This window comes from Branchiostoma lanceolatum, chromosome 18, assembly GCF_035083965.1.
Source record: "Branchiostoma lanceolatum isolate klBraLanc5 chromosome 18, klBraLanc5.hap2, whole genome shotgun sequence".
Classification (NCBI taxonomy): Eukaryota; Metazoa; Chordata; class Leptocardii; order Amphioxiformes; family Branchiostomatidae; genus Branchiostoma; species Branchiostoma lanceolatum.
The window spans coordinates 4492876-4506880 of record NC_089739.1 but is presented as its reverse complement, the minus strand read 5'-3'; the positions used below and the strand labels follow the sequence as shown (position 1 = coordinate 4506880).

Sequence of the window (14005 nt, the reverse complement as noted above, 5' to 3'; positions counted from 1 at the left end):
GCAAACATGTGAAATATTGAACGTCTTCGGCGTTCTCTGTGAACTACTAACTGTATATAAGGAGGCCAGACAAATATCAAATGTGTCGTACAACAAAACGAATTATCTTTTAAGTCAAAAATAATTCAGATCAGCCACAGCTTCTATTTATTTATTAAAAAAACTGAAATCGGCATGAAGAACCCAGGACGTCACTGAAAGTCAATAAACCAACTTAAATTGTAGAGTTATTTGCTCGACATCTTCGGAAGTGGTGAATGAATTTTACACTAGCCAAATAGCAGTACAAAGATAACTCGATAGGGGACAATGCTGCACAAGGCTTGTTGCCTTTGGCTTTTTAAGTGTTTAATCCTGACAAAGAAACGATAAAGTTTTCATAAAGAAAATGATAGGTTTGACTACGTCGTATTCTAGATGTATCCCAGTCATGTAGCTGTATATGATATTGATGATATCAAAGTTCTTCATATGCTTATTCATATTAACATATTGCTAAATGGTGGCTAGAGAATAGAAGGTTTTATCATATCATAGAGGACTGAAGAAGTCACGGACCTTCTTTTTTCATCGTCATCTGGAGTTCTCTGGGAGGCAACAGAGGGAAGGAGGAAAAGGGGCAGGAGACGCACAACCCTCATTGACAATCTAAAAAGGGATGCTGGGCTCCGTGACATATCTACAACAGAGCTTCGATCGCTTATGGAAGACCGGACTGAGTGGTGCAGAAGAACCCATTTTCTCCCGAGATGACATCACCGATGTCCTCGTTCAAGGTTCAAGGTTCTGGAGTTCTTGTTCTTTCTTTCTTTATGTCAAAACGACGGGAGTTGCTTCCTGCAAAATCGATAGCGACAAACTTGAAAGCAACATTGATTACAAATTCAAATGTCGGTACATTCAGTGGTAAACTTGGGACCGACCAGTAAAGATAGAAACGCAGCCACGGATATCAAAAATCTATTTATCTCATCATCGGCAAATGTCACACCATCCCCTGGCCTTTCTGTAAAAGTTTACAAGGCCCAAACCGACCAATAAAACCGCTTGTTTTAAAGCATTGACGTCATACCCAAAGGGTAGCGTATCATGGACACGCTTACTTCGTGTGGTTGCATTTTTCCCATTTCACGGGTAACAATTCAATTTTTGTGCAATCTGACTTTCACGTCATCTCTATCCACTTCAGTGATGTTTTCATCAACGACGACAACTTTGTTTGACTGCTAGCTGACCCATATAGTTCATAAGCATGTCATATCATGTTTCTGTAATAACTTAGGCATCTCATATAAAAGATATGATCATCATTTTCTCAAATGGCGAATAAAGACTATGTGTTACTGTAACTAAAAAATGCGAAACGTATCAAGGATAAAATGCCAAACTGAAAGGCTATTTCATTCATATGCATTTTCATACTTGACTTCAAAAACTAATATATTTTTAATATCGTTCATACTTTTATTAATTTTAGAGGTAGATTTTAGTGATTGATTGTACAACGAATCGTGTGCAGCTGGTTTCCTCTTGTTTTCCGTTTACGTCTTTTTATAGAGAGAAAAGATGCTTGGAAAAAAACATTGTTTCCCTTCCGTTAAAAGTAAACATGAAAATAACAAAGGAAGCAAATCTAAGATAGAATTGTAGATACACTTCACGACCAAATTAATATGCCGTTGCGAACGCTGCCCGTATTGTTGACTTACAGATACCCTAGACATAATTCTCTCTCAGGAAATGCCATGAACGTTGTACGAGAGACCTTGCCCTTTCCATTTGCCGTCTGTCTGGTGAGATTGATGAAGTCACATTCACGACAGCGTCCTTTTATTGCCGTGCAAATGGCAAGGGTATAACTGTGACCCCAATAACAATGGCATGCCTCTTAAATGAAATCACTTAATATCAGAAACTTACGGCTCGCCGCAAAGTACTGGATATGAAATATGAGCGAGGATATTGGTGATCATATTGTTTTATGTATTTTTTATGACTTGGCTTATTGCGTTATTCCTTTACAGCCGATATATTGTTTTTACTCTCATGGCTTTTTTCATATATATATGATTTTTTTCTTAATTATTTCTGTATATTGATAGTTCAACTTCTGTTGAGTTGTGTTGTTGTAGTGCTATTCGATCACAAAATGATAGTAAGATTATCAACAAATTCAATGACTTCGAACAGTTGTAACAAGCCAACATGGCGGATGCCAATGACGTCATTGTCACGTGAGTGCAAAGTTGAAAACACAGACTGTTCGAAGTACTTTTGGGTGACCTTCTTTCTGTCTTTTTACGTATTATGGCGCCACTGTCAGGGTCCTGTCGGAACCAATTCCTGTACTGGACCTCTCTCAATTGGGGCGGGGGACGATATTGACTTCCAACAACCTTTGACCCATTGCTTTCGTCACACGTGAATGAAACTCACGTATCAAGTGAGCGATTTGGTCTGGAAGCCGATTTTTAAAGACTGGGAGAAGCAGACGAAAATTCTGTTGAGTACATATTTCAAAAGTTGGAGAACAGTTACATTTTTCATGATATTCTGACATCGCTTAGAATATCAGAGACTTTCTTTCTACACGTTTGTCACGTCCCGTTCCTGTTGAATTAACCCCGTCGCCCACCAGCTCTGACCCCGACTCATGCCTGCTGTTAGAGTGGATAATTTGCTTACCTGCCCTTTTCAGTGGAAGCAAACGTCGTTAGAATTCATTGCAGCAATATCGGCGGCAGCCGACCGCTACGCTTGGGCCTGAAATTGCTCATTCTAAGCGACGGATATTGAAGAATAGTGGGGGAAATTGAGGTCAAAAAGTTTCCTTTTCTGTCATTCTAGTGACAAGTTTCTTTCAATCTCTTTTGGACATTTGTTCTGAAAATGTGCGATGTAATTCAAATTTTTCAACGGTCTCTAACATTCTGTTCTGTCCAAAGTATCGTTTTGTACCTCCATGAAAAGTGGAGGTATAGTTTTTGGATCCGATTGTTTATGGAAGCGATCAGGTCATCGTTGTCTGTAGTTTGTGTTTTCTCTCAGCTTTCTAGCGGTGTCTTCTAGTTCCGTCGATATGTTTTCATAATCTCTCATATAATTTCCGCTTGGGCACCATGTAAGATCTGGCAAATAGTTATATCCACCCTGCTTGGCTTTGTGTGCTCTTTTATGTTTCAATCAGTGTCATGTCAGTCCATTCACTGATGTAACCCTTTAATATCATTATAAAATCTTCCCGTAACACCTATTCATATATTTATAACTTCGGCTTTGGTTCGCCACCGATGGCCAATGGATTGTTCATAATTTTGTTCTAAAATACAGTTTGACTCCGCGATGGCTTTTCGGTGATTGCAACTTTGTACAAAAAACTGGTACCGTTCATAAAATGTAAAAAGAAATACGACATTGAGACCCTCGTGGTTGTTGACATCAGGCGCTGGTATCATACCATGTATGAAATGTCAGAAATGCCAGAGAGACAGATAGAAAGGAGCTCGCGGTGCTGTAACGTTGGGTAACATAAATTCGGGATTTTTCCGATAATGGTTGACTGAAATCAATCTAGCAGAACAATAAACCATCCTTTTTTTCTATAATTCTGTCAGTATCATGTACTATCTTTGCACTAAGCATATATATGGTAGATTTTGTCTCTAGTCGTGCTGACACCATAATATTTCAACTTGAAACTACCGTCCGCCGCACGCACAATGAAGGTGCTGTCGGACAGGGGGGCACATTAATTCGGGAGAGAAGATTCGTCTTGAATATCTTACCGCTAATCACATTTTATACAGCAGCTATTCGTTCCATCCTTGGCTTGAGGAGAGTGCTATGGATATTGACGTGTCCAAGTAAAAAAAATACACGAAAAAACGGCCGTACCGCACACATCAGGCCAGTTCGGGAACAACCCGTGTGTTGAGTCGGTAGAACTTCACTCAAAGTCGGCCCATCGTCATCATCGGGCAACGTGTAACGTTACATTATTCATGGGAAGTTAGCTGGATGCCGTAGCAATGGTAATACTACTATGTCCATGTGTTCCTTGTTGTGTTAGGAGCAAACTTTGAGGAAAATATCTTCCTCAGTCCACTATCACACGCAGCATTTAGACAAAAAAGTGTTCCTCACAAACCTTTGTCGTCTGCTTGACGACATGATTCTGGGTAACAATATGGCGGCGGGAAAATACACGTGCCGTAGGTTGTAGCAACACTTGAAGAGGAGTTTTGATGATTGATCACACTTAGAATCCAGTTGCAGGTTAGCAAAAGAGATTGTAATAAGTTGTCTTGTAAATAATTGTGTTTAGCAGGCAGGAGATGTGACATTTGTCTTATAAACCAGCGAACAACCGTGCAGTGTGAGTCTCCCACGAAGCCCCCAGACTCTGTCAATAAGGGACGGAGAGTTTTTGACGTCGCCAACTTCTAATGCATTGTTATCGAAGCTTTTCAGACAGTGTTCTGAATGCGTTAGTCTGTCAAGTTTGCATTTCTAGCGGTATTACTGATGTTGCATCTAGCACATATCCCTAAATACCCCGTTTTCGAAAAATCCCGAATTTAAGTACCCCACGAATTTATGTTACCCAACGTTATATAAATTGATGATATTTGCTGATTTGACCGACAGATTTTTCCTCCCTCGCTGTGCTGGAGATCATATAAACCTACCGCCGTCGATAGCCCTCCCGCAGGGACACAAGCCACCCCGCTTATCGCACGGCTACAGACACATCACACAGTTATGGGATATCATCAATGTATGTCTTAAAACGTTCTCACAGCGAGATTATATAAGGCTATAGTCTTGACGATGGGTGATAGAGGATAGCTGTTTTTTTACGACGTGGCACTGTACTCAAGTTTTTCATAACTTATTTCAACAGTGCCACGTACAGAGAACAGTATACCCATTTCTACACCTGGGCGGAGTGAGGAAAGTCGTGTAAACTGCCTTTCCCACGGGCACGACATCGGTGGCGTCAGGGGATTCGAACCCGGGACCGCTGGGTTCTGGGCCGAAGACCTTACGTTACGCCACACGACCCCACGAATAGCTGATTGGAGACGATATAGACCTTCCAGCACCTAGAACAGAGACGGGGGACTATACCGACTTCCCGGCAACTATCTTGGGCAGAAACGTGGGACGATAGTTGTATATACAATAGACTTTCTATTACCTTCATTTGACAGATTTTTCTCCCTCCCTGGAAATAAACCCGTCGCGGTCGATAATATCCCCTGTGGGACACAAACCGCCCCCGCTTATCGCACAGCTGCAGACAAATCATACAGGTATGGGGTATCATCAACGGCTGTCCACATAACGTTCTCATAGATTGATTAGTTTAGTTCTGACCATGGGTGATAGGAAATAGCTGGCGGGCACGATATATACCTTTCAGCACCTATCTTGGACAGAGGCGGGGACTATACCGACTTTCCGGCAAGAGTATCTTCGAACTTGATGGGGGACGTGATAGACTTTCCGGTACGTATCTTGGACCGGGACGGGGGGCGAAACAGACTTTCCGGTACGTATTTTGGACAGGGACGGGGGGTGAAACAGACTTTCCGATACGTATCTTGGACCGGGACGCGGGGCGAAACAGACTTTCCGGTACGTATTTTGGACCGGGACGGGGGATGAAACAGACTTTCTAGTACGTATCTTTGACAGGGACGGGGGGCGAAACAGACTTTCCGGTACGTATCTTGGACCGGCACGGGGGGCGAAACAGACTTTCTAGTACGTATCTTGGAGTGAGACGGGGGACGAAGCAGACTTTATGGCAAGCATTGGCAACTCTCTTGGACAGGAACGGGGGACGATATATGTATACAGACTTTCTATTACCCTCATTTGGCAGGTTTTCCTCCCTCGGAGATATACCTACCGCGGTCGATAACCCTACATGTAGGATACCGTGGACGCCAACGGCTGTCCACATAACGTTCTCTGGGATGAGTTTATAGTTTTGACGATGAGTGATAACAGCACTACAAAATTTATCTATCTAGTATTTACTTACTTACAACCCATCCCGCGTGGGCTACAACCGCGCTGCTTGCTAGATCTTTAGAGAAAGTCATGAATATATATGTCTGCGAGCAGTGTATAGACGTCCCATTTCCGCCTTTATTTCATATTATACTGGCTTCATCAAATTCTGGACACACATCCTTTGGTAAAGTAATTAACTCATGCACACCCTAAACAAATGGGCTTCTATTAGATGTGGTTCATCAACTTGTGAAAGCAATGATGGTCAGGATTTGTGAGTGTTGATTAGGCTTAATGTATTAAGGGGACCAATTGCAATTCCCAACCGACTATCCTAAGGACCGACACCTAATGCACCCCCTCCCCCCCAATTAAGACGAGGACATACTAACGTTTTAAGTAATCATATCTGCAAACTAACCAACGAGTAAACATCTACAACTCAAATGAATAATGACAGGAGCGTTGAGATTTAATTTTTTGTTCCGAAACACAATGTTTACCTACAACGAGAAGCGGCCTATGTCAATTGTGTTTGAAAAAAAAAGACACAGGAAAAAGTAATTGAAATGTAAGGTAATGTAGGCCCAAAATTTAATCATGATAGTGATGATACTGAGCCTATTACATATGGAGAGAAAAAACTTAAACGTTAACTTCAAACGTTAGTGGAGAACTTTATCCTCTTTAAGTTACGATTTTTTTCTATGTTAGATATTAAGTATTCATTTCCTGTTTATAGCTGTGGCCAATTTAAAGGAACAAACTGGAAGGTGGGTGGCGTGGGGTTGGTTGTTGGGACTTTATTTATTTGTCAATCTTTGTTTATGTTTTTTGTTATAATGAAAATAAATGAAGAGGGAACTCTGAACGTTAACTTTAGGGCTTGTTGCACAAGAAGTGAATCTCGACCGGACTATGGGGAATATCCAGCGCCTTTACGTCAGTAAACCCGGCCTCCTGCAGCATCTGTGCCGCTAACTCCTGCCCCCACAAGGTACCCAAACCCTTCCCCCCGAAGTACAGCGACACCGTCATGCAGTGGAAGAGGCTGACACCGTAAAGCAGAGGAGCGGCGGGGTTACCCATGTTGTCTGCTAACTCAGAGTGCCCCCTGATGTCGACCATAGAGAACCGCCCTCCCGGCTTGACCATGCGGAAGATTTCCCGCAAGACCGTCTCCGGGTCTGCCTGGTCGTGGATGACGTCCCACACGAGAACGTAATCAAAGGAATCTGACCAATCAGCGGGCATCTTGACCAGGTCGTGCACCTGGAACGTGACGTTGGCCAATCCGCGCTTGTTGCTTTCCTCTCTCGCCCATTGGATGACCTCCTCGCTGAAGTCGGTGCCGACGAAGGTGCTTTTGGGGAAGTGTTGGGCCAGGGTCAGGGTAGCGATGCCCCTGCCGCATCCGGCATCAAGGACTCTGATGCCAGACTCTGGTTGGTGGAAGAATAAAGAGGCACAATGTAGTTGCAGAATTTCTAAGGGAAAAATAATCACATGTGACACTATGGTAATATAAACTTATGCTTAGTGAATTGATTGTTGATTTAGCAAGTCGACATTTTGTTCAGTTTGATTTAACTCATTTGTTTGATGGGTCACAACAAAATTCGTTTCTTACCAAGAGCTTCTGCAAGACCAGGGATGGTGGGTAGGAACTTGCTCACAAGACTCTTGTGCTCGTGTTCTTTGATGTTTCCCATCCACCCGTGAAAGTCGGGGTAGGCTGAATATGGCACACCTGCAAAGAAACATCATGCGACTAAGCTTTTTGATTACGCTGCAAGAGTTCCTCGTGTGCCATTAAACGGTTTGGAGTAAGGTTTTGGATGAAAACGGATCAAAAGATTCGGAAAGCTGGTATCGCCCCCCGTCCATGTAATAGATAGGTTCTCTTCAAGTCGGTATCGCCGCCCCCCGTACTTGTCCAAGATAGGTGCCGGAAAGGCTGTGTCGTCCCCCGTAATTGTCATAAAGATGTCGGAACGTCTGTATCTGTCCCTGTCCGAGATAGGTACCGGAAAGTCGGTACCGTCTCCCGTCCCTGTCAAAGATAGGAAAGTCGGTATCGTCCCCCCGTCCTAATCCAAGATAGTTACCAGAAAGTCTGTATCTTCCCCCTTCCCTGTCATAGATTAGTACTGGACAGTCTGTAACGTCTCCCGTCCTTGAAAAGGTATAGTTGTATACATACCCTTTGGTCCATCATTCTTGAAACAATCGGCCACGTCATTGGTAACCATGGCTGACTGCCTGACGAAGTCACTCCAGTTCCCCATGCTTCCCATCGCCCCGTCCGGTACCAGGACACCGACTCTGTGCTTGGGTAGGAAGTAAGTCCTCTGCTCCTTGTCGTAGTCAACAATCCGAGCGGTCGCCATGACGGCCAACCATTCACGAACATACCTATCAACAAACAAAAAAGCAAACAAACTTAGTCTTGATACGTTGATGAAGGTTAGACATCCAGGTAATAAGATACGCCAAAAATAATTACTCAAGCAACTGGATAAGATTTTGAAACAGTCAGACGTTTCAGACAGTATCCACTAACGATAGGACTGAGAACACCAGGTTTTATACCAAAAGTCTGAATAGATATGTTAATGAGGTTAAGACAATTTAGGATGTCTTGAAGTAGTCTTTAAAAAAGGTTAATTCAAGACAAATTTTTTATGCCAATAGTTCAATTAGCTACTGTTGTTTCAGTACAGTAAAACAGTAACTAAATGTTGCTTGTGGGGGGTGGGGGCAGTGCATTATCCCAGGTGCCTGACAGTTGAACGCGTAGACCCCCTTTCCTGTTGATAAGAAGAGAGTAAGAAGAGAGTAGCTAATGACTTCTTTGACCACATTAACCAGGTAGATGACAACATCAAGTTCACACAGGAGTCGTGTCAAAACAACATGCTCCCCTTCTTAGACACCAAAACCATCATAGAGAAGGATGGCAACCTTCAGTTCGAAGTGTACAGGAAACCGACCCACACTGATCAATATCTGGCCTTTGATTCCCACCACCCTTTGGAACACAAACTAGCAGTGATTAAAACGCTCTTCCATCGAGCAGACAATGTCATCACCTCAGACGAAGCGAAAACAGAAGAACACAGACATCTCCGTTCGGCTTTAGCCAAGTGTGGCTACCAAAATTGGACCTTCAACAAGGCCCTCAAACCTTCCGACCAGTCTAAGAAAACACTCAAGTGCAAACCATTGACCAACAGAAACAAGGTCAACATTACCATTCCCTACGTCCAAGGCGTATCGGAAAAACTCAGACGTATCTTCCAAAACTTCAACATTGCCACTAACTTTAAACCTCACTCAACTCTCAGGCAGAAACTGGTCCATCCAAAAGACAAGCCTGAAAAAGGCATCAAAGCCAATGTCATCTACAAACTGCAATGTGAGGAACCGAACTGCAACAACACGTACATTGGGGAGACAAGTCGACCACTAAAAGAAAGGTACAGTGAACATTGCAGAAAGAGCGCTAACCGCTACTCCTCTGCGATTTTCCACCATCTAAAACACAACCAGGGACACTCATTCAATCTCGAATCCACGGACATCTTAGATCGTGAAGCCCGCTGGTTCGAACGGGGAGTCAGAGAAGCAATATATGAGAGGATGTACAACCCCGCCCTCAACAGGAAAGGGGGTCTACGCGTTCAACTGTCAGGCACCTGGGATAATGCACTGCCCCCCACCCCCCACCCCCGGACAAGCAACATTTAGTTACTGTTTTACTGTACTGAAACAACAGTAGCTAATTGAACTATTGGCATAAAAAATTTGTCTTGAATTAACCTTTTTTAAAGACTACTTCAAGACATCCTAAATTGTCTTAACCTCATTAACATATCTATTCAGACTTTTGGTATAAAACCTGGTGTTCTCAGTCCTATCGTTAGTCACTGACGAAAGACAGTGGATACTGTCTGAAACGTCTGACTGTTTCAAAATCTTATCCAGTTGCTTGAGTAATTATTTTTGGCGAAACTTAGTCTTGTTGATCTTTTTTTGATGTCGGCCAAATATAACCATTGGGTGTCCCTATAGCGCAACTGGTAGCAGCCTCACTGTTGAGCTCCTGGTTCCAACTAATTGGCAGTTGGGAAACTCTGGCTCAAATCCTGGGTCAGGACATCTCGGCTGGGGCTGCATCCCTTATTTCGGAAGGGACGTAAATGGGTGTATGGAGCATGTTAAAGGGGAACGGCTAGCAACCCCTCCCTGTAAAAAATATACCCTGCTACTGAACTAAACACTAGGCACTACAAGGTGAACAACAACAAGTTTAACCTATGTCGATCTAGTCGGCAGATGAATTATTTGCCGCGTCACGTCTCAAAAGCCTGTACATACATAGACTTTGAAATATTTCGAATTCAAGTGTCCTTGATAATTTTTTGCAAATACTATTCATGCGTCCCTAGGGACGAAAATAAGAGTGGGCATTTCGGATAGCAGACCATATCTAAAGCAGGTTAGCTAGCTATAGAAAATAGACAATTTTCCCTAGAAATTAGATTTTGGAAACAAAACTACCATCAAAGGTGCGATTCTGTGAAACCAGTGTGTAGTATAGTGATTGTACCATGTAATCTTAAACGCGCTAGTGGTTGATGAAAATAACAAAAATCAGCTACATTGCTTTTTGTCAGTGCATGGCAAAAGTGATTTAACCAACAAAAAAGTCATGACCATTCAGGTTTTATAGTTCCCACCCTCCGATGTTAATTGCAACCTAGTAAACTAATAAAATTGCCCAGGGTGACTATACATCTAAAAACAAATGAAATAGTATAAAGTATAACAAGTCTGCCGGAATAGTCTCACCACCTAATGCCACAGAACAGTATAACCGTGTGGTTTGGTGTTGCAATGTAAAGAAATGACAGGCACAAGTACTCTGACAAAACATGGACTTTGCCCTTACAGTTGACGGTCACCCATGACCATGTACTTCCGGAGGAGCATAAGCAGTGCAGTACATGATACGCCCCCTTTTTTGTCAGTCCATCGAAAGTACATCTGGCTGTCTTTAAGAATGACATATCATAATAGTATGCTACGTCCAAGGACATAATCTCGCTGGCATGTCCTTGAAGGAAACAATCTAAGAATAGATAAGGATTTGTTTCGTTACCGCCTCATTACAAATTCTGTCCATGTGTTAACACTTCTATGATATACATAGGACAGGTGACCATGTATGTCGAACAGGTAGTTTTTGTGTTACCTTAGAACCCTACAGGACCGAGGAATAAAAGTTTAAGTATGTTCATGCTTACTAAATGCCGTAAGCTATGTTGGCATAATCACCTTTCCTTCATGTTTGCCTTCTCTGCTATTTGCACCGCAGTCTCGGGACTGTCCGCTTCGGCGAGCTGGGCGATCAGGCCCGTACGGGCTCCTACGGCGATCCCCAGGGAAACGAACCCGGACGACACCGTGTTTACCATCCTCAAGGCGAACTGGTCCGCTGTTTCTGGTGTAGTTTCTCCTTCCGCCATGTTGTTTGTCCTTGGTGCCACACAAAAGACTGGTGCAAAGGCCAACCAAGTAACTTGAGAGAAAGTCAGAAGGCCAGGGGGCACGCCCACTTAAGCTCCTGTCACACTTGTGCGTACAGCCGTTGCGTGTGAGTTGCGCATTGACATTTTTTCCATACGCCGCCGTGCGCACAATACGCATATCACACGCAACCCGATCGATTTGTGTAAGTTTTATATACGCCAGCATACGCACAATATGGCCCAGTAGGTATGATAGTTTGGGGTATTAACGACATTACGCTAATACGCAAGTTATTCGTTATAGACATTTTTCGATTATTTTAATGTATGTGTGAGGCACATCTAACATGTGAATAACGAAATGTGAGTCACACGTTCGTCAAAATAATCGAAGAATTCCACAACTGTTGTGCGTACGGCTGCGTATTGCATTTTGTCTATACGCAACTCACGCGCAACGTTTATACGGTCAAGTGTGACAGGGCCCTTAATCACTTAACAGAAGACAATGTGACACGTCCAGACCGATCCTGTCAGCCACAATCAGCAGCTCAACCGATGATTGGCAATTAGCGGTTTAACTAATAAGAGAGTGGCTGCATGTTCGTCAACTATTTGCATTTTTATTTTGCATTTATATGTTTTGGCGGAGGAGGGCATTTTCTAAAACGTTAAAGGTCACTGAAAACATACTTGCACTTATATGCTAATTTTACATATAAGCCCATTGAAAGTTCATCACAGAAAAGAGGACAATGCAGTAGTAAGTACATGCCTGAAATGAATGTGTAATCGTCTTAGTGTATTGGTTCCGTGTAGGCTTATTGTCGATATCTGTACCAACACTTTGCAATTCAGCTTACTATGTATGATACATACTTGTTGGCTGCGAGACTGTATACGTTCATCGTGTAAAGTTTGAGTTTGAATAAGAAAGCCAAATGATCTTAATGACTGCCAACCACACAACAAACAACAACAAGAAAAAAAACTGTACATTGCGTGTTAATGTGAAGATTTGAAAGATTTGAAAATGTCAACGCCATGTACACATGCAATAGCAGCCATTGCTCTAAGGCCAAGCTGGAGTTCAACGCACCTAGTGAATTCAGAAACCATGGCATATCGTCTCCAAACCAGTGGGCATTTGATCAAACACTCCTGCACACCACATGCCAAGTAGTCATATTTCACTTCACTATATATAAATATCAACGGCGTGGAAAAATACAGTGCGTGTGGCATGTGCCGTCTTAATTACATTATTTTGACAAAATGATGACATGATTTCAGCGTTAAAGGTGGGTCAGACCTCGGCAAAATATACTAAGTAAATAGAGGACAAGGTATATAGAAGACATCGACAAAGTCTGTCACAATACGTGCCACAATACGTGTACCGCAAGGAATAATCTTAGCACCACTTAAAAAGATGTTCTTCCCCAAAGCTATGTTGGTATCAGTGAATTCAGAAAATGCATTTGAAGACTGTCGACAAACAACAACACAAACATACATAGCGTTTAAACATATGCACAATGTGACCGAAGACTGCAAAAATATTTAAACAAACATCAATGTGGCCATGTACACATGTAATGGCAGCCATTGCTCTCAGGACCATCTGTAGTTCAACGCAGCTAGTGAAAATATGTGTGACGTATGGGAGATAAATTTTGTATGGAAAATTGCTGATTCTCCCCATGCAAAGAGAACCCGCAAAGCCTACATGCCAGCCTCCACTGCCAGAAATGTCCAGCGAGTATGAATTCCACCTTAATTATCTCTCTAATGAAACTGCTTTTGCACGATAAGACCCCCATGTTGCCTTCAGCACTCTTAACAAACGTTTATGTGTTGACGTACATTTATTTGCGGCTGTTAATGATGTACAAGCTCAAGAAAAGTTCAGTGAATTCGCTAGCAATATACGACCTAAGAGGTAAGGTGCTCGTCTTTCGTTCGAAAGTCGGGGGTTCAGACCCCAGCCGGGCCATAGCAAAGACTAAAATAAAATCACGGTATAGACGGCTTTCTCTGCTTAACACTTAGCACTTATGAGAAAGAGTATGGTACTTAAACACACTCTTCTACTAGTGGACTAGCGCATTACTATGGTGTCCTATATGTGACCGCAGGGCTATAGGAACCGCACCTATACACTCAAAGGAGTTGGGGGGGTCGATAGAAGCCTTTTTCGATCGTAATGTGCAAATTATGTGTCTTTTGAGGAAGGCAACTTGAAGAAGTAGAAAGAGAATATTCAGGGTACTGAAATGGCAACGGCGCTCTTGAAAGAAGGTCTTATACCAGCTACATAGGCAAAATCAACACCCGGGTAACCGGTTTGCAGTAGGGTCAAACAAAAGAAGATATATAGTAAGAGCGTAATGGTTTCCTTCATCCGGAAATCGCCAATAAAGTCCCTGAACTTTTCTTGCGTTCGT

General features: G+C 42.7%; 1 protein-coding gene across 1 annotated transcript; it reads right to left on the bottom strand.

The window, feature by feature from the left end:
• Positions 1–6588: 6588 nt before the first annotated feature.
• Positions 6589–11634, bottom strand: LOC136424359 (S-adenosylmethionine-dependent methyltransferase Rv2258c-like). Its single transcript, XM_066412929.1, has 4 exons — positions 11365–11634; positions 8228–8439; positions 7655–7774; positions 6589–7466 (listed from the first exon to the last, which is right to left on the bottom strand). The coding sequence occupies exons 1-4, from the start codon at positions 11553–11555 to the stop codon at positions 6904–6906; spliced, it is 1086 nt and encodes a 361-aa protein (XP_066269026.1). The 5' UTR covers positions 11556–11634; the 3' UTR covers positions 6589–6903.
• Between the last annotated feature and the right edge of the window lie 2371 nt (positions 11635–14005).